Source organism: Alternaria incomplexa (assembly GCF_024043165.1).
Source record: "Alternaria incomplexa strain BMP 0042 chromosome Unknown scaffold_7, whole genome shotgun sequence".
NCBI lineage: Eukaryota > Fungi > Ascomycota > Dothideomycetes > Pleosporales > Pleosporaceae > Alternaria > Alternaria incomplexa.
Window position 1 is genome coordinate 235,518 of NW_026249856.1, and position 19,271 is coordinate 254,788.

The 19,271-nt window shown below is 53.9% G+C and overlaps 8 protein-coding genes across 8 annotated transcripts; 2 read left to right on the forward strand and 6 right to left on the reverse strand.

The window, feature by feature from the left end:
• Positions 1-434: 434 nt before the first annotated feature.
• Positions 435-1,635, reverse strand: J4E90_005262 (uncharacterized protein; the record flags this gene model as incomplete). Its single annotated transcript, XM_051434818.1, has 3 exons — positions 435-545; positions 596-1,240; positions 1,288-1,635. 3 exons carry the CDS (start codon positions 1,633-1,635, stop codon positions 435-437), a joined length of 1,104 nt encoding a protein of 367 aa, XP_051290842.1.
• A 618-nt stretch (positions 1,636-2,253) lies between these two features.
• Positions 2,254-3,900, forward strand: J4E90_005263 (uncharacterized protein; the record flags this gene model as incomplete). The annotated part of the gene is made up of 1 exon (XM_051434819.1): positions 2,254-3,900. One exon carries the CDS (start codon positions 2,254-2,256, stop codon positions 3,898-3,900), a length of 1,647 nt encoding a protein of 548 aa, XP_051290843.1.
• Positions 3,901-4,523: 623 nt separating this feature from the next.
• J4E90_005264 (uncharacterized protein) lies at positions 4,524-6,298 on the reverse strand (the record flags this gene model as incomplete). Its single annotated transcript, XM_051434820.1, has 3 exons — positions 4,524-5,896; positions 5,945-6,085; positions 6,133-6,298. The coding sequence occupies 3 exons, from the start codon at positions 6,296-6,298 to the stop codon at positions 4,524-4,526; spliced, it is 1,680 nt and encodes a 559-aa protein (XP_051290844.1).
• Positions 6,299-7,233: 935 nt separating this feature from the next.
• On the forward strand, positions 7,234-8,442 carry J4E90_005265 (uncharacterized protein; the record flags this gene model as incomplete). The annotated part of the gene is made up of 1 exon (XM_051434821.1): positions 7,234-8,442. One exon carries the CDS (start codon positions 7,234-7,236, stop codon positions 8,440-8,442), a length of 1,209 nt encoding a protein of 402 aa, XP_051290845.1.
• A 2,680-nt stretch (positions 8,443-11,122) lies between these two features.
• On the reverse strand, positions 11,123-12,803 carry J4E90_005266 (uncharacterized protein; the record flags this gene model as incomplete). Its single annotated transcript, XM_051434822.1, has 3 exons — positions 11,123-12,451; positions 12,587-12,653; positions 12,748-12,803. 3 exons carry the CDS (start codon positions 12,801-12,803, stop codon positions 11,123-11,125), a joined length of 1,452 nt encoding a protein of 483 aa, XP_051290846.1.
• Positions 12,804-13,116: 313 nt separating this feature from the next.
• J4E90_005267 (uncharacterized protein) lies at positions 13,117-13,899 on the reverse strand (the record flags this gene model as incomplete). Its single annotated transcript, XM_051434823.1, has 1 exon — positions 13,117-13,899. The coding sequence occupies one exon, from the start codon at positions 13,897-13,899 to the stop codon at positions 13,117-13,119; it is 783 nt and encodes a 260-aa protein (XP_051290847.1).
• Positions 13,900-15,407: 1,508 nt separating this feature from the next.
• J4E90_005268 (uncharacterized protein) lies at positions 15,408-16,501 on the reverse strand (the record flags this gene model as incomplete). Its single annotated transcript, XM_051434824.1, has 2 exons — positions 15,408-16,057; positions 16,123-16,501. The coding sequence occupies 2 exons, from the start codon at positions 16,499-16,501 to the stop codon at positions 15,408-15,410; spliced, it is 1,029 nt and encodes a 342-aa protein (XP_051290848.1).
• A 742-nt stretch (positions 16,502-17,243) lies between these two features.
• Positions 17,244-18,932, reverse strand: CYP8 (Peptidyl-prolyl cis-trans isomerase cyp8; the record flags this gene model as incomplete). The annotated part of the gene is made up of 1 exon (XM_051434825.1): positions 17,244-18,932. The coding sequence occupies one exon, from the start codon at positions 18,930-18,932 to the stop codon at positions 17,244-17,246; it is 1,689 nt and encodes a 562-aa protein (XP_051290849.1).
• Positions 18,933-19,271: the final 339 nt, after the last annotated feature.

Below are 19,271 nucleotides of genomic sequence, written 5' to 3' on the forward strand. Positions count from 1 at the left end.
GCGAGAGTTTTACGCCGTCACGATCTGTACTATATTTCTCGACTCCACGATAATGTATTGCGTCACATATTCATCTTGCAAAAAACCCAGTTGTTTCTGTACATTTCATTTTTTTGTGCCCACTGGCTATGCTACTATATGTACAAATACATCGTCTCATGTCGACATGCAAACGTCTGGCGACATAGATGCTTCGCGAGATCCCGGTCTACCAAAACTCGTATCCCATCAGATGTCAACGTTACGCCTTTTACATTCATAAATCACCCCAGCCGCGCGCATGCAGTACCGCGATCATTCCGCAGATAGTGGAACGAGACCAGGAAAGCGGGGACGCTGGGTTTGCAGACGACGCTCGCTCCAAGAAAGGTGGTAATACAGCAAAGAGAAGAGTCATGGTATTATAGTCGATACATGGGTGTGTGGAGAGGCGTTTAGAAGGGGATCGAGCCGGCTGACATTGCGACGCCCTGTTGTTCTTGCTGTTCCATGACGGCCTCGTCGGCGGCTTCTATCGCAACGGCCAGACCAAGCTTGGCGGCGTTCTACGATTTTGTCAGTATTTGATATCAGGCTGGGAATCGGCGAGACTTACGCTCTTGTGGTCGATTTCACCTGAGAAAGTCACGCGGATTGGGGGCGCAATCATCTTCTCCAACAAACACGAGACCTTGCCCTGGTTGTCGATCTGCGCCCTGTACGACGATTGACGGAAGTCGTACTTGGCACCGATTGTGACGTTGCCCTCCTTCTGTGGTCCGGCCATGGGTCCTCCGGGGCCAATTCCAGCGAATGCGAGGTTGCAGTTGATACCCGTCTCAACCTTGTCTGTGAGCCTGCGCCAGTATGAAGCCTCCAATACACCACGGTCGGGAATGATCTGACCGCACGCCATCCAGTCGACAGCCCTGTAGCGTGCCGCATACGAGACGTTCAGCTCTGGTGGGTATGCCATAGCGGGGCGGGTCCAGAAAGCATCGATACCGAGCGAGAGCTTGGGGGTGACGGCCTGGAGGTAGCTGGCCATGAGCATGCCGGTGATACCGCCATCGAGTATGGAGGGGTTGACAGCCTTCAGCGAAGCGGAGAAGTCGGCGCCGGTGTAGTCGTTCTCGAGCGACACCATGTTGCCTTGTGATGTGAGCTGGACGGCGGCCTTGGAAACGAATGCTGACGTCCAGCGCCAGTTGAAGCGACCGGAAAAGGCAAGCTCGTTGTCGAGGTTTCCTTGCATGAACACCTTGAAAAGTCAGCGTGAGAAGGCTGCCGACGATCTGAGCGACAAACCCGTGGTGATCCATAGAGAACCATGTATGAGTATGGTGGCATGACCTGCGATCCCATGGACAGCGAGTGCGCAACCTGGAATAGAGGAGCGGCGCTGAAGGCCTTGGTGAGCTCGGCGCGCAGGCCTGAGAAGCTGGAGTTGTTCAGGAAAACATCGCGCTGGACCTCTCTCGCAATGTTCTCGACTGTGCCCGGGTTGCTGAGGCCCAATGCCTCTCTCCGCTCTTGGAACGCATCGTATACATTTAGGAATTGTGCGAATGGACCGGTGTTGGCGGCGCGAGGGCGTGATAGGATGTCGGCGACAGCTTGTTCCTGCGCTGGGTTGAATTGCAGCGGAGTGGCCATGGCGAAAATATGTGCCGAGGTCAAACTAAAAACTCCCTACGGTGTGGGAGAGCTTGCACAAGGTGGGATGGAAATGGCAGTAAACGGTTGGAGGGCGATGTTGGGTCGCGTTCGCTAGCATGACGATATCGAACAGAAATTCTAAAGTCGTCACGTGACGTGACCTGGTGCCGCTAGAGCTTATCAGATCTCTAGTACCCAGGACGTGCCGCCCGTTGATACCATGATTGCTTTTTGGGATCATTGACTACCTAACCCCGCAAAGTACTGCCTGACTACCTCCAGACTCCAGACCCTTCTGCGACACTGTTACGTGGAACTTGCTGCACTTGACTGTTACGGGTTGCCGCACCTTGTTTGCTGACATCTCTCGGCAAACGCTATCATCGCCGGAACCTTGGAACTGTGACCTTGAACCGAACGCAACTCTATTTCATTGACATCCGACCGTTTTTCCTCCCCTGCATCTTGCACTTCTTCCCTTTTCCATCACACTCTTCCAACAACCTGAAGAATTTGCAATTATGGATACCCTACTGTGAGTGCCATGACCCCACTTTCCGCAGCGATGCGAGAGTACCAACGCAGGCCACCTCCTGAACAGGACATTCACTTATCATGAACAGTACTGCTGAGATATACGCAAACTCACCCCGCTTCCGGCGGCGGTCGAGTACTTTTGTCGACGCAATCCACGACTTACCCACCAAAGAGGAAATGGCTCCCGCTCAACTCTATAGCACAGAGTCAGGCCGCCTCTTCCATTCCGGTCGCATAGTCATCGCCACCTGTGGACTACCAGCTCGAGGAAAGACACACACATCTGTCGCCTTAGCCCGCTACCTCCGGTGGCTGGGTGTCAAGACGCACGTGTTTCATCTTGGCGACTACCGCCGCGCTACGCTAGGTCCGGATAACGATGTCCCCGACGACTACTTCTTTCTGAACGCATCGCCGCAATCTGTCCTACTACGCAACAAGATTCTCAAGAAGTGCCGTGAGGACATCTACCACTTTCTGGAAAATGACAAGGGCCAGGTCGCTATTTACGATGCCGTCAATGCAATCAGTCAAGGCCGTAGATCTTTAGCGAAAGAGTTCGCCAAGAACGGGATCCAGACAGTCTTCATCGAATCACATTGTACCGACGAGCGCATCATCCAAGAGAACGTCCGTCGGGTCAAGATCTCTTCACCAGATTACCAAGGATGGAAAGACGAGGATGCGGTTCACGATTACCTAGCACGCATCAACGCGCGGATACCGCATTTCGAGACTATGGAGGAGCCGGACCTACACTGGATCAAGATGATCAACGCTGGCGAGCGAGTGGTAGTCAATAATTGCGCATTCGGATATCTCTCTCAACGCATCGTCTTTTACTTGCTCAATCTTCACATCAAGTCACGGCAGACGTACTTCGCTCGGGCCGGAACTACACGAGAGGAAGACTCGTACAAAGCGGACGCAGATCTATCACCAGCTGGTCATGAATACGCTAAGAAGATGAGCGAAGTGCTTCTAAAGTACCGCGAAGAGGAGAAGCAGAAGCTGATTGAGTCGGGCGCAACTGATGCATCGCTGAAACCGTTGACGATCTGGACTTCTACGCGCCGAAGGACTGTCCAAACATCAGAGGTTCTAGCCTCCATGGGCTACCGCGTCAGACAGCGATCGCAAATGAGCCAGATGAACCCCGGTGTATGTGAGAAGATGTCAGAAGCCAAGATCCGCCAGGAATTCCCCGAGGAAGTCAAGAAGCACGAAGCTGACCCGTACCACCATCGGTACCCGCGCGCAGAGTCATACCACGATCTTGCCGTACGCATGGAGCCCATCATCTTAGAGCTTGAGCGTGAAGAGAACGATCTTCTCATCATCGCTCACGAGTCTGTCCTTCGTGTGCTTTATGGATATCTGATGGCATGTAACGCAGCCGACATACCCAAGCTCGAGTTCCCTCGCGACGAGATCATTGAGGTAAGCTTATCCATCGTACTCGCTGCCATCCCTATCCTTATATTAACACCTTCCCAGATCATACCCTCCTCCTACAACAACGTGGCCAAACGCATCAAGATCCCCGAGCTACCCGAATCCATGGTTCCCGGAAGCCCTGAAGACATCAAGATCCCCGTCCCACCCAGTGGAGCCGTAAGTCCACTATCCGGAATGGGTACCCCTCAAGCTGGCTCCGGTACCGCGACACCCCAGCATGGTGTGCAACCCCTGAATCTGAAGGCACATATTAACCCTTCTTCTTGATCAGGTGCGGTATCGGTGTCGATACGGCGCTACGTTTGATAACGAGCGATCGAGCCAACAGACGGACTATGACTCGGATTGAGGAACAACTGTGGTGCGTGCAGCGCAACGAATGGCTTGTGGATAGGCGATGAGGGTTTCGGCTTGAGTACACGGACGGACACTTGTCTGGGCGTTGGGGTGCGGTGTGTTGAAGACCGTCCTTAGATTACACTTGGCTTCTTGACCTGTTATTCAATATCCTTATGAACATGACCTTCTCAGTCTCCATCATCACTTTGCTTTGTTTGGTAAGTTCAAGGCGAACAGATCTTGGGGTTTATGTTCTTCATTGCTTCATGTAATGATGGATGATGTCTTCGTTACCGTCTAACGACAGTTCTTCACCCATGATCATATGTAAGCCTTGATTCCCATGCCGACTAACAAGGAAGACGTCGCAGCAATACCGTATCGCCGCCCGCCGTCCCTTCGTCGACGTAATATCCAGAGAGTTCCTGACCGTGTCTTCATCACACTCCAACGTCCCCACCATCCAAGCCATGTTCGTTACTCATTGCCTAGCGTTCGCACTCGAATATAGGGTCAGTTCAGATTGCGTTAGACATAATCGCAATGACAGCTTACTCGTTGCCCCAACCCCTGTCGATGGCCCACTGCCATCCACCCCAACCATCATGATCACGGGGACGGACCCTGAACGGCTCGTCCTCACGCGCAGCAGGACACGCCCAAGTATCGCCTAAACCGATGCCGTAGTACTTGAGGCCATAGCGAGTACCGTCGTTCTGACCAGGAGTGAGGGGGCGCGCGTCGGACGGCATCTCAGGTAGATCGAGGTCAAAGAGGTCGGGAAGAATACCCAGGAGGCACTCCATCTCAGCGTCAGTCTCGTGGATGTCAGCATAAGTGGGGGCATGGTGGTTCTCGAAGATGTCGAACGGCGGAGTGGCAGAGGGAGCGGGAGCCGGGAAAGTGAAGGCAAAAGGGTGGGAGGGCTCTCCGAACTGCTGCATGTAGTGAGCCATGGAAGAAGGTTCTGGTGGGGACCAGCGTACTACGGGCGCGGGGCTCTCCAATGCTGGGACATGGCGAGGGAAGCCGCTGCGTCTCTGTTGGTTGTTAGGCTTCTGTGCATGCATTTCTGCGGGAGTGGGCCAGACTACAGTGTTCTCTGCACGGAACGGACGCTCGGGAAGCGTCGCCGGCATGAAACCTTGGAACCTCTCTGTAGGCTCTGCTTGGTGGGACTGGCGGCGCGGCATGAAATTCGCATCGTCGGGGTAGATGTCGGCGTGCGAAGGCTCGGGTCCTTGATCGGTGCGCTTGGTACGGGTCAGCGCGCGTGGACGTGGACGGTACTCTCTTGGACTAGAAAGCTCAGGTACATGATCACGGCGTGACGGCCAGTTGGGCGTCTGGAGGTTGCTGAAGCGACGGGGCTGTCCGAATCCCGCAGGACCTGTAGGTACTTGCTGTAGTGGTGACTGCATGACCGATGGGCTGATCGAGCTACGCTCCTCCGCGAAGATCCTACGAGGACGTTCGCCCATGAAGCCAGGAGGCGCGGGAACAACTTTGGTAGACTGGCGTTCTTCATCTGCGCGCTCTGGATAGCGATCTTGGATGTAGCTCTTGCGACGTAGAGGTGTCTTAGCGGCGTCGTCCTTGTCCTTGCCGCTGAGGTATTGGGCTAGGTCATTCGCGGTTAACGGCTTGTCCAACGCCCGTCCTATGAGCTTACCCAATACGCCTTCTGAAAGGCCTTCAGAGCCGTGAGACTGGAGGAAGCGTGCTGAGGAGTCGACGTTAGTCGTCTCGTTCTTGATACCAGGGAGAGGGAGGCCCGCACTCAGCTCTCCGACGTCTGGCGCCTTGGAGTCGGGGTTGAGTCGCTGACCAGGGAGTAGACCACGCGGACTGTTGATAGGGTCTCCTGTGAGGTTACTGCGAGAGATTGCACCGGGTCGTTCACGGTTCGCAGTGATGTGGTGGTCTAGATAAGTCAGCTTCGATCTTCGCATTGTGATAAGATTGACGTTACCTTGTAGCATCTCCTGAAGAGAATTCAATGGCATATCCTGCTGCTTGAGTGGCTTCCTCGATGACTCTCCGAACTTGAGCTCTTCGTAGCCCTGGTAGTTGGGTCGCAGATCCCTAGTAGGCCGGAAAGGCGAGTCTTCTGCTATCCTGTTAGTGTTGCTAGAGGTGCTGGTGGATGAGAAGACTTACCATCAAAGACGTCTCGCATCTTTGCCTTCTGTCGCGGGCTGGTAGGCGGAGTTGGTCCTGCAAGTCCACCGGACATGCTGGTTTCGGCCGCAGTTGGACTGAAGGTTGGTGCTTCTGGGTTGAACGAGACAGACCTTCGCGAGGCTCTCGGCTGCTTCTGCTCCATGTTGTGTCTTTGTTACAGAAGTATTTGCAAAAGAGAGCGTCTTATATGAGCGTGAGATGGCGGTGCTTGGGCATAAATGCTTGAACCCAGATACGACAGTGAATGCTGCGGTGACTTGCGATTTCGATCGTCCGTCACCTTCGTTTACAGCGAGTCGGTCGGCAAAACCAGCCTGGATTGTCGCAGTGAATAGCGATTTACACGTAGCAATAGTTTCGTAATGAGCGACTGAGTTAAGACTGTCGTAGATATTCGAGCATAGCTGGGAGAGGAAATGAGTGTAGATGGTGTCGTTAGATTGACCACGAGAGACTGGCTTGGACTGAGCTCATGGTTTCTACGTCAAGCTGCGCAAGTGAAGGTGAGTATGGAGCGCCACACAGTGTGGCTTGCCAGGCTACCTAGGTAGCGCCTGATGCGAAGGTGAAGGTACGCACCCTGGCCTATTGCGATGATCATGGCGAGGGCTGTGGTTTGGGTGGCAAAACATGCCTTTGACTTCCTATAGCATATGCTCTAGCATCGGCTCCCGCGGTTTTTATGAGGTTTGACGCCCCCACGAAGCCAGTCAGCGTGTGGGTGATCGTAGACTAATTGGCGCACGGACGGTCTCGATGACTGCTCGCGTGAGACTCCCAGGACAGAACACCAATCAGAAGCGAGCACGATGACGCCCTGACGCGCCTCATTGAATAGGCTGGAGTGCAACCTGTGTTTAAAACCCTCGCACAACACGCCCCTTTGCGCCTGCTACATTCAAAGTCAGAGAGCTTCTAATTTTTTTTACGTTCATAGCCCCCAGCTCACATTACGACCGCGCTCGCTAATCTGTGGTAAACCACAGCACGCGACCCCATCTTTACCCACCACAATAATGCACACTAGCTTCACCAGCATAAATCAACAAATACACCAGCCAGACCATCATACTCACCATGCCGATGATGTTCACCCCAGACGACACGTTGCTGTTCTCACCTAGCAAGAAACAGCCGTTTGCTCACTCACCTTATGGTCACGAGATACGGACTGCGACTCGATGTCACCATGGACTCCACCCCTCCAATCCACAACATACTCCGTGGTGTTCCAAATGCACTGTCTCGCAGGCTAGAGCAAAGTCCGACGTCGCACTCAAGAAGCTGGTAGCCGAAGGCGGATTAAGACCTCCAGTGTACATGCGCGACCGACGGTGGAACAGGGCAAGAAACGGGTACCTGATAGCGAAGCAGCGACTCGAGAAGACACGCAAAGAGGAGCAGCTGCGCTGGGAGCGCGAGCGGGCGTGGGACGACGCTCACAGCCAGTTCAACCCCAACAACATCCAGGCAGCAGTCTTACCCAACAAATCACCCTCGTTGTGCCCCGTCTGTGACTCCTTGGTATCATCTTACCCCACAACTATGCCTGAGGCGCAACCCACAAAGTACGAGGCTTGGTGGGAGAGACCAAGCGCTCTTGCCACCTCACACATACTCGTGCGCCAGACACCACCACGTTCGCGCAACCAACGTCCTGTGTCCACGCAAACACAGAGGGGCAACCCCATACTGCGCCAGATAATAGCAAACAAGCGCAAAGAACTGCACTCAGACGCCAACTTGCGACGAGCCTGGGAAGCCCGAGACAAGACCGAGGCAGCGCTACGTCGCAAGCACGGCTTGGGCGACATGCCCATCAACAAAGATTTCTGGGATTATCCGATATCCGGCTACTTCAGTCGCCTTACCCACCAAAACAACAGAGAAATGGTACGTTCGGCGGAACGGCGCGCGCGCGGTAATACTGCACGGCCCCGACCGCCACGCAGCTCACTGTCTTACTCGGAGACGACGGACGACGTGGAAGTCGAACCGGGCTTTGAGGAAACGCTGAAAGAGAAGGAAGAGCGCGAAGAATGGGAGCGACAGGTTCGGAAAGTAGCAGGCGAGGTTGGATACCTCTATTTCGTTGGCGGTGGCAACAACCTTTTGGAAACGTGGGAAGAAGATTACGAGCGGAGTGCCGATTATCTCATTACGAGGAAGGAGACTCCTGTAGCGGAGACGGCGAATGAGGGCGTTGTCCAGGATGGGAGTGAGACGACGGATGGTGATGCCAACGAGGAGGACTGGGGTGATGAAATGGATGTCGATGACGCTTAGGAGGGTGATGATGCATTCTGTCATATCAACAGCGCTTAGATTGCTAGTTGGGTCGTTGTATAAGAGTTACACAGTGTACGGTTATATTAATGAATGAGGGGTTCAGACACCTCCATTGACATACGGTTGACGTGCTGTGTGAATGGGCGCCGTATGACGGATGTCATCGCTCGTGGGGTCGCTGCGGATCAACCTTGTGGCGCTTCTGGAGTGCGTCGTGTATAGATGACATCGAGGCGTGGGTTGAGCGGACGATGCACAGAGCGTTGACGACGCCGACGCGCGTGTGAAAAAGCTTGTCTAGCGCTAACCAATCTAGGTGCCTCTTGTTGTCGATCGGGAACAGGAGCGAAATCACATTATGTTCTCCGAAAATTTCACTTTTGTTACTACATCATAGCGCTGTCATGCGAACTGTATGTCTTCATGGCTGAGCTAAAGGTCAAGCAGTACAAGGCCTCTCATCTGCTGCTCGTACATCACCACCATCACCAGGCAGCTCATACATCACATCACTACCCTCGACTTCCACAACGCCTACTTCACCCGAGCCCTTCAATTCCCAAGCCTTCTCCACAGTCTGGAGCTCAGATGCTTCTCTGTCCATGGCCTCGTGCTTCCCTGAACCAGCATCTAATTCGAATCTCTCTTTTTCCATAGCCTCAATTCCCAGCTTGTGCTCGCCATGTAACTCGGCTTTTTTGTAGTCATTCTGACTGTCCCCGTTCGAGGTCTTGCGTCGGAAAGGCCCTCGTCGCTTCTTCCAGACAATGATTAGGCACAATGCTGCAAACCCCGCGATGCCTGCGCCTACTCCAATCCCAGCATATGCAGCTGACGAAAGGCCTTTTGGGCTATTTGTAGCTGAAGGTAGAGGCGGATCCGGTGTTTGGGTGGGTTCCATCTGTGAAGGTATAGGTACGATGTTCGCGGCGCTATTACCATGAGACGCTTGACTTAGATTGAATATCAAGCGTTCGTAGTCCACGGATATGTAAGTTTCTTGCAGGAACGTCCGACCGAGCATGTACTCTGCGGAGCTCGAAGCCCTTTTCAATGGGAAGTAGTGAGTAGAATTGTCTCCGAAAGGAGGAGTAAGCCGGAGATCGAATGCAGAGTAGGGAAGTGTGTAGTTTACTAGCTGTTCCAGACTTGAGACCCCTGTTGAGAACTTTACTTCAGGATTATCGCTTAACAGTCGTGCATGCGTCGTGTCGTTGACGAGATACAGTTCCAAAGTGTCGTCCCAGATCAGTCCGAAAGCTGCTTCGAATAGTTGACAGCCTTCTTGCGGTAGCCAGATATGTGGAACATCGGAGTCGATTGTAAAAACAGGTGGGCGAGAGAAATTTCCTTTATCCGGCTCCCACGAGGCGCCCCCAGTTATACTAATTGCATCCAAAGTTATACCGAATGACCAATTTTGATCGATAGAGAAACCCAATGTTGTAGTCGTTGTAGGATCGAATCGTGCAGCATCGTATCCGCCGAGGACCAGACTAGCTGAGCTGTTGCCTACCAGAAAACTTTAGTTATAAGCCATGTATCCGCCCGGTCTAGTTCTACTTACGATTGACAGAGCCCGCTGTGTAGCCAATACTCAAACTAGGAATAACACCTGACTCCCAGAGCGACGAGAGGAGTGAAGGATGTTGTGCTCCTGGGGGCCCGACCGATCCTGGAAAGAGACCTAGAGTCCCAAGTCGGAACCGCTTCCGATCAGTTTCAGCAACGTACTGTGAGGAGATTTTGCGGCCTTGCGCAGGCTTTCCGAGGTATGTATCATCGACGCCAAAGTTAGGCTCGTGTATGGCGTTGTCTTCGCTAACATCGGAGTAGCTGTTGATGTATTCCCCGATTGCCAACGGTAAGAGATGGCTAGGTGTAAATTCCCAGGTCTTTGACGAACCGCCGTAAAAGAAAGCGCATGTATCGTTGCACCATTCGCTCTCATTTGGCACAATGACAACCGTAGAGGTAATGCCAGCGATGCACCGAAAAGACTGAACTGGATTACCCACAGAGATGTCAAAGGTTGACCACGGACCGTCTGCGCCGTCCCTGTTCGATGATTAGTCAAACCTTAAGCTCATGATCATGAAAAATTACCAATGTCCGCTAGGCGCAACGACCAGCGGCGCCACAGAGGCTGCCAGACCCAAAGAGCACCCTAACCAGACTGCTACAAGCCACATACAAGTGGGAACGGGAAGGCGAAATGCCATGACGATTTGGTTCTTGTGCCCGCTTTTTTGTACCAGCACATTCGTCAAAGCAATGATGTTGCGGTTCGGGAGTAGAAGAAGTGGACCTGAAACTGGCTGAAGCCTCGGGAAGTAAGCAGTGGCGGGAAAGCTAACGATGCGGGGGCCATAACGACTGCTTCTCCCCGATGTAGAAGAACGACATGGGTTTTAGATTGGCAGACGGGATGTCAATCACTGTTGGGGGCCAGTATGCGCCAAGTAGTCCTTACCGGTCTGGCCCTGTTAAGCTAACCTGCAACAGAACGAACGCCGCGCGGGCATGCAATGTAAGCTGTGTATCGAACTTCGAAACAGGCACCTCGGATGTGACCTATTTGAGAACTTGAATATGCTTCGCTCTTGCTGAGAAAAGTCATGTATCCATTCTCCAGATCAAAGGGTATACAGACTCACGAAACAACCCCCCACACTCCTCACAACTCCCTCCTCTTCCTCGCCTCCTCGTCCCCCTCCGCAACCTCACCCGTCCTCTTCAAGTCCACAAAATCGCCCTCCTCCTCAAGCGCATCAACATCACCCTTGTCCTTCGCCTTCTGTAGTTCCTCCGCCTCTTTCCTATCAGCCTCCTTCTGCATCTGCTCATCTACCTCTTGTCTCTCTACAATCTCCGCTTCTTCACCAACTTCTCCCGTCAACGGGCCCTCGCTCTCTTCGTACCAATCCGTCGACTCTGTCCACTCGATGATCTTCTCCTTGGCTGTCTCGCTGAGGGTGTAGTAACCGGGGTTGTTGCGAGGCTCGAACATGGAGGTGTGGGCCCAGGTTTCTGCTGTAGCCTTGTCGTTCACGGCGGGCATGAAGAAGTCCTTGAGAGGGCCTTTGGGTAGGTTGCAAAAGGTACGGTCTTTGCCTGCGACTTTGCCCGTCCAGCCGTGTTCTTTATTCTCACTGTTGACGGCGTGGCCGAGCGTGGTGTGCATATTGCAGAAGCCGAGACCGTGGCTCGTGGTGAGCTTTGCAATCTTCTCGAGTCGCTTCCGCATCTCTTCGGGGCGGGCTAGGACTCCGACAAATTCCAGATGTGATGTGGCCCATGAAACACCCTGAGTGATCTGGTCTTTCTTCATGTAGGCTGCTGCGCCTCCTGCTGCTATCGCACCCGCTGCACCGGCGAACATGGCTACCTTTCCGTAGCGTTGCCACAGCGGTGCCGATGCTGCGTCACCAGTAGACGAGGGCGCTGGCAGCATCTTGCTCGTATCGACTGCACCAGCCGCAGTGTCCTTGCCGCCCCATCCGAACGCGCCTGCGAGGTTGTTATACGCCGAGTATGCCGAGCTCGCGGTGTTCCAATGCTTCTCCGCGCCATGTGCCACTACGCCAGGCGCTATACCGAGGTATGGTGTGTCGAAAGCGAGGATGCCCTGTATGTACGGGAACATGAGCGCCGAATGGTCGGCAAGCGAGCCAGTAGAGCCGGTCTGCGAGTTGGACTGCGAGTGGATCGGCTGTTCAGCGAGGATGGAGAGGAGCGTCTCAGCTGCAACGATGCCACCCATAGAATGGCCGACGAGTATCGTGCGCACCGAAGGGTCGACGGTGGGCGACGGCGTCGAATTGGCGACCTCGAGGTCTATGACTTTGTTCTGTAGCCATTCTTTGAAGCGGCCGACACACTCGTGCAGGTCGCCTCGCGTCTCGAACTGGGGGTACGTGATGGTGAGGACGGTGACCTTGGGCAGCGCATGCTGGAGGAGCGCCTTCACGTGGCTCGGGAAGGTTCTGAATGTTTCATCTCCACCCTGTAGCACGTGTCAGTATCGTTCTCGCATTTGTTCGCATCGCATTGGGCGTCGCATTGCACATGGCTGGGCCTGAGACATGGAGATGCGACCCCGGCGATGACGTAATGAGGATATCGCGTAAAGGCTACGTACCTTGAAGCCGTGGATGAAACACAGCAATAACGTCTTCCTCATGGTCCTCGACTCTACTCCTGTGCTCCTGCATGGTGGTGGGGCTGGGTTAGTGGAGGGCTGACGATAAGTCGACTGGGCGGGAAGGCGATTACGTCTGGGGTGCAGCTACGCTCGCTTACCTGGCAGGGGGCTGTTGGCCGGAAGGGTTGATTGCCGTGGAGCAGCACGGCGGCATGAGAGTAATTTGAAAAGGTTGGATAAATGCGCAGGCAGGGAGAATCACATGCAGGAAATTGAGAGAGTGAGGTATTCATGTGCTTTGATTCATCGTTTCACGCAAGCTTTCGCTGCTGTGAGTGCCCTTAATTGTGTCCACCTATGCTACATGACTACTCCGTGACACATGGTCTCTCTGACACATCCGGCTGCTCGTGCCTCTTCTCTGCCAATCCATCAATGCGGGTATAGTACAAACAATGCAAACTCCAACGCCATATCGTGAGCCTCTTCGGCAATGCATAAACACAAGAAAGGTGTAGATAACAGTGCTACCAACTGCTAGTGAGCAGTGTGATGGCTACTGCAGATAGACTTGCTATCGACAGGTCCGAAGCCTTGAGCTGCCATGATGCGCCTACCGCAACGACATCGAACGGTGAGCCACCGCCCGAGTCAGTGTTTGACAGCTGAGCATTCGGTGCTTGTGTGGGATCCGCCGCCTGCGCAGTGTCTGTGGGTGGTGCGACAGAAGTCGTGAACGTTCCAGTGGCATTCGGATCCAGCGTCAAGCCCCCTGTTGACGAGCTCGTAGTTGTCGGTTGCGCTGAGCTGGTCGGCTCGTCATCCCCATCGTCCGAATCCGCAGTTGAACTTGACGGAGTTGACGTCGCTTCGATTGCTGAGTTTGTGAAACTTGTAGACGTCAAGACCGCCTCGGTGCTTGTCGCTTGCTCTGATGTCTTCGTGCTCGTCTTTTGTGCAGTATCGCTTGAGGTCGTTACGATAGTTACTCCTGGACATAGACTCTGGATACCCAGTCCGTTCTGGAAGACGCCGATGATGCTCAACTCGCCCGCATCAACGTCCGCGCACTTGTCTTTCACCTCCTCCGCGAGCGCTGAAAGACCCCGTACGCAGGATGCGGTACATGTTGCGCCAGACTTGAAGTCATCGGCTGAGCAACCCGAGATGGCGGAGTTGTAGACGGTGTTGCAAGATGTTGGGAGGTTTTGGATCCGCGGAATGAAGGCCGAGAGTGACACTGTTGTCGCTGAGGATACCGACGCAAGCGTGAGCGCCACCAAGGCTGAACGTATTGAGGCGGGTAGCATCGTGAGTGTTGTAAAGGTTTTCGTGAATTGGGGTCGGCGGACCCGTAGGTCTCGAATGGAGAAAGGGCCGTGACCCAGAGTTCCGAGTGCCAATCTCGAACTTCGATCACGAAGCCTGGATGTCCTGGTGGAAAGATGTCTTCCGGAGGTGGTGAGACGACTTGCGTTTGAACAGGCGGTATGACGTTTTCAAGACAGCGGGTTTGTTTGCGTCGTGTGAAATTTCGAGTGCTGTCACCTGCGGACTGCACTGGGGCTTTTTGCTGAGATGTTCCGGTGACTGCGCGTTGCCGTGGACAACCGAAGTTCAGATCTCTTGCTGTTAACACTCTGGGAAAGATGGTGATGCGCCCCACTTCTCACGTATGGGGATGTCGACAGAACTGTTTCGACACAATGGTGTAACGGCAGTGCGCGGATATACCAAAGATCGCCTTGTCTATACAGAAATATCCAGAAAAGCTGCAATAAAGAACGTGAATGACGCAACACGCAAACGAGGGAACGACTGTTGTTTCTTCCTGGCACCGGGCCTGCAAAAGAGCGAATGTACTTCCGAAACGAACTGTTGGGGAACAAAGACGCACAGCGTTAAGAAAGAAAACAGTTTGCAAAAGAAAGGAAAGGAGAAGGGAGGAGAGCCGCGATCTTCGTGATATTCAGTCGCTCAACAACCAAACTCAGGCAGCGTTGGGACCAGGCGGCGGGACCCGCCACATCTTAAGGTAGATCTACAAGGACACCCGTCCTATCCGCACACAGAAGACCCTTACCTTGCCTTTGCCTCATCATAGCTCAAGTGGGTAGCCACGAGACGGGCAGTCCTTGTACAGCTATCTGAGTGTCGCAAGTGGCCGTTATTCAGTTTTCTGAAACAACGGGGTAGGCGGTGGTTAGTGTCGCTGCGGCGTTGCAGCCGCCCATTGGCTGGGCGAGCCAGCGCAGGCGTTACATGTCGCGACCGCGCTTCAGATGCAGGTACCCGGAGCTGGACAGGAGATGTGTGAGAGGTGTGTGTCGCGCGTGTACTTAATTGAGCTGCCTCGGCGGCTGCGTATGGACTGGCGGGCGAGGCGCGAACCACAATCGCCCGAGATGAGACGGTTACGGCGCCTGCGTGGCTGAGGCGCGTGGATGCGTTCGCACGTGGAGTCTAGGAGCCTAGAAGAGAGAAGCTATCAAGATGCGGACTTGGCTTTCTTGGAGTGTACGTATGACGGGTTTGACGTGTGTGTGATGGTTATAGATGCGAGCTGCGTCTACCCTGATGGCCGCTGTTCGTGCTTTAACTACCTCGCCGCCGCTTCCTTGCACGCAAACCTCCATCATCCCAGCACGACCACGAGTCCATATGCGGGGCTTCATATAGCAAGACACTTCGCATGATGGCAATTGTTTCATTGTTTCAATCATCTCCTCAGCTATAGTTCCTGACGTTTTTCTATAGTTTCCACATCCGCGCTGACCGCGTCCAACATCCTTGCCATGCGCAGTACTGCTTGGTCTGCCTACTCCATAACGATGACACTCCTGAACCTCACCTTTCCGCTTTCCATGTGCTTGACAGCATCTTCGACCTTGTCGAATGGGAACTTCTCGACCATGCACTTCACGCCCTGTTTCTCCGCAAAGTCAATCGCTTCCTCGCTGTCCAGCGCATGTCCGGATGGCCATCCATGGACCGATTTGCCCTTCATGATCAGGCTCACGGTGTTGACTGGAATATCTCCCACGGGTGCAAGGACAAGCAGTTTACCCAGAGGACCAAGTCCATCAACCAGCGGCCCTATGATCTGCGGGTTTGGTGCCGTGACGACAATGAGGCTTGCGCCACCCATCTTCTGTAGTGCCTCGGCGGCATTTTCTTTCGATGTGTCGATGTAGTCGTTTGCGCCGAGCTGGTGAGCAAAGTCCTTTTTGCTGTCCGAAGACGATACAGCGACCGTGCGGTAGCCCATCTTGCGAGCGTACTGGAGTGCCAGATGACCTAGGCCACCAAGTCCTTGCACGGCGACAGTGTCCCCCTGCTGGATGTTCATCTTGCGGATGCCATTGAATACGGTAACGCCGGCGCAGAGTAGAGGAGCGTACTCGGCGGGGTTGGCATCGGCGGGAATACGCACTGCAGCCTCGCTGCGGAGGGTACAGTACTCGGCATCTAATATCGCGTGTCAGTCCACCATTTTGGATGTGTCGATATTCCAGCAAGAAGGTAAAACTCACATCCACCATCCCTACTAACTCCATTAACAAGCTCATTCTCGCACATCTGGAACATTCCCTTATTACAGGACTTGCAGCTTCCATCATGAGAACCATGCCATCCTCCACCAACACGGTCTCCAACCTTCCACTTCTTTTCGCCATCGCCAACTGCGATTACCTTCCCAATAACTTCATGTCCCGGGACACGAGGGTAGACGTCTCCCAGATGGCCCTGTTGCATGAAGCTGTCCGAATGGCAGATACCACACGCGAGTACCTTGATCAGGACCTCGCCCGACTTTGGCGCAGAGACGGGGACATCTTTGATCGTCCAAGGCGCGCCCTTCTTCTCAATCACGACGGCGCGGCAAGAGGAGGGGATGTCAGATGAAGACATGATGGTATTTGGTGCACGAATGGTGTTGAGATTGGGCAGGTAAAGTGCAGAGATCAAGCTTCCTTAAGCGTGGATGCAAGCGTTTAAAGGTGCAGTAGTCAAGACAGTGTTGATCTGTGATGTCAACGCGCTGAGGTAGGCGCGACCTAGCCCTCTTTTATCTCTACCTCCGTCATGCACGTATGCGTATGCATACATCATCGTTATCACCTATCACCGTTCCTTTCTTCCCCGCATCAGCCAACGACTAAACGACTAAACATTTTAATACCTCCCTGGTCGACCAAACTACCTTCCGCAACGTTCCGTACTTACACCCTGTGCATCCGGATTAGAAATATAATTCTCAATATGACAACAACGCGTGTCGCGGCTGTTCGTACCTTCTCAACTACAGACACCATCACCCCACCTATCTCCGCGCACGGCACGGATTAGTCTGCGCATACTCGCTCCTCGCACACCGATTGGAGATGATGATTAGCCCAATGGGCTTTAGGCTAACGCCGACGGAGCCGAGAGTGTTATTTGGGTGTTATATACAGTCATGTATGTAGTCAGCGAGTTGCAGCGGACAGATTCCGCGTCGTGCTCGATTGGCGCGGGGGTTACGGGTGTTAAACGCGTCGTGAGGATGAACAACAGAGGAGACGTACAACCATCCCTGCGAATTTGCAAGGCAGAATGCATAGGGGTATCATTTTAGTGCTGTCTAACCACCAGTCAACAACTCATGAACACCCTACCAGGCGTCAAAGTTGCCAAAACCACCAGTCTTGGCTTTCTTCTTGACGGGCGCAACATCCTCTTCATCATCCACGTATCCCACTATCTCATCCTCGCCCTGGTTCTGTATCTCCTGTTTCGCAGCTTGGAGGTACTTGCCTACGCCGAGACCTTCACCCGTGCCGTTCTCCACAGTGCCATCTGCGCGTATGCGCTTGCCTGTCCATGTAGTCTTGTCATCGGCTGTGCCGCCTTGCCTCTTGATCTCCTCAGCCTCCAGCTCTTTGTTCTCCTTGTCTTTGCGCTCCTTCTGCCATTCTTCGAATGGGTCTACAAAGACCACTACGTCTAGTATCTCGATATCGTCGACAGGCTTGTCCTTCTCCCCGACCTCTGCGACCTCCATAGAGCGTAGTGTAGTATCTAAACCACCGACTACTCGTGCGAAGATTGTGTGTTTACGGTCGAGATGCGGTACGGCGCGGTATGTGATGAAGAACTGGCTCGTGTTGGTGCCTTTCCCCTTGTTCGCCATACTGAGTACACCTCTGGCGTTATGCCTCTCTGGCCCCTCAAACTCATCTTCAAATGGCTTGCCCCATATGCTTTGCCCGCCTCTTCCAGTACCTGTCGGGTCACCACCTTGTATCATGAAGCCCTTGATGTTCCTGTGGAAGATTGTGTGGCTGTAGTATCCCTTCTGTGCCAGCTTGACAAAGTTCCATACCGCGCGCGGTGCGTATTCGGGGAGGAGTTCGACGTTCAGGTCGCCGAGGGAGGTAGAGATGCGTGCATAGCCCTTGTTCTTTATCCGCTTCGGCTTGAGCATATAGTCTTCGTCGGAGAGGAGGGCGCGTTCGCCGGAGGTATGCGGGGTGACGCCGGTTGAGGTGAAGGACGCAGCAGCTTTACCGGAAGTATACACGGCGGCATTGTATGCTGGTTTCTTGGGCTCAGACAATGTCGATGCTGTTGTGCCATTCCTGGGTAGGTTTGCAAGCGCTTTCGATGTAATTCCGCTCTGCTCCTTGATCTTCCTATTTTCGCGCGCCTTCGCAACTGCTTCTTTCGCCTTTAGAATCTTCGCAGCGTTGCCCAGCGCCTCCTTGTTCACACCGGTCTCCGCCTCTGCCACCACTGTGTCTCCGTCCTTCACATGCTTGTAAGAGCTGAAGTCCCTTGACTCGATGCTTTGAGGGTCCTGGAGCGTGATGATGTCCTTCCTTGTAAATGGGTCGTCGCTGACCAGATCTTGCCAGTTCTTCGCTTTGATGTTCAGCCTCTCAACCGTGTCCCATGCGAAGACATTGCCGCTCTTCCTCAGCGCAACGATGTGTGTGTTGTCTGTGAAGACCTTGTATGTGACTGGATCAACGAATTCACCGTCCTCGTTCTTGGTAAAGTTGAGCGTGATGAGGTCGGCACGCTTCAATGGCGTTCCGTCGACGGGATTCGTGTCGGGGTGTTTCGATAGCCATGTGAGGATGTGGGTGAGATCGAAGATGGTGCCCGATAATGTGCACACGGGATCTGTGAAGGGCTGTAGGGAGACGGCGCAGTAGTTGAAGGGCAGGCGCTTGAAGGTCGAGGATAGGCCAGCAGCGGAAGCTCGATTTGCGCTGTTTGCGCCGCGCGCGTTGCCGAATGCATCCGAGGATGACCACTCGGAGTGGGTGATGTATAGCTTGTCGGTTCCTTTGCCCATGTCGGATATATGTAGCGGAGGAGGATGTTGTTAGAGAGGCGCTGCGTGAGGCGCAAAATGTCTGTTAGGTAGGAGTGACGCGCCGGCGATGAGCGACCCTAGCACAGCTCCACACTCCAGGATCCACCCTTTCGTAGTGCTCTTACCTCTGAACCACGCGTTTGTAGAAGGATATTCCCATCATGCCTGGACGTTTACCCAAGTACACCAAGATGACGCGCAGATATGAAGGAGAGGACTATGCCGCGCATCGAGCCTATCATTGGCTAACACGAAGACGCTCAGCCGTATATAAGTAGGCTGCCGTCTGCTGCGAAGGCGTTTCAGCCTTCTGAACAC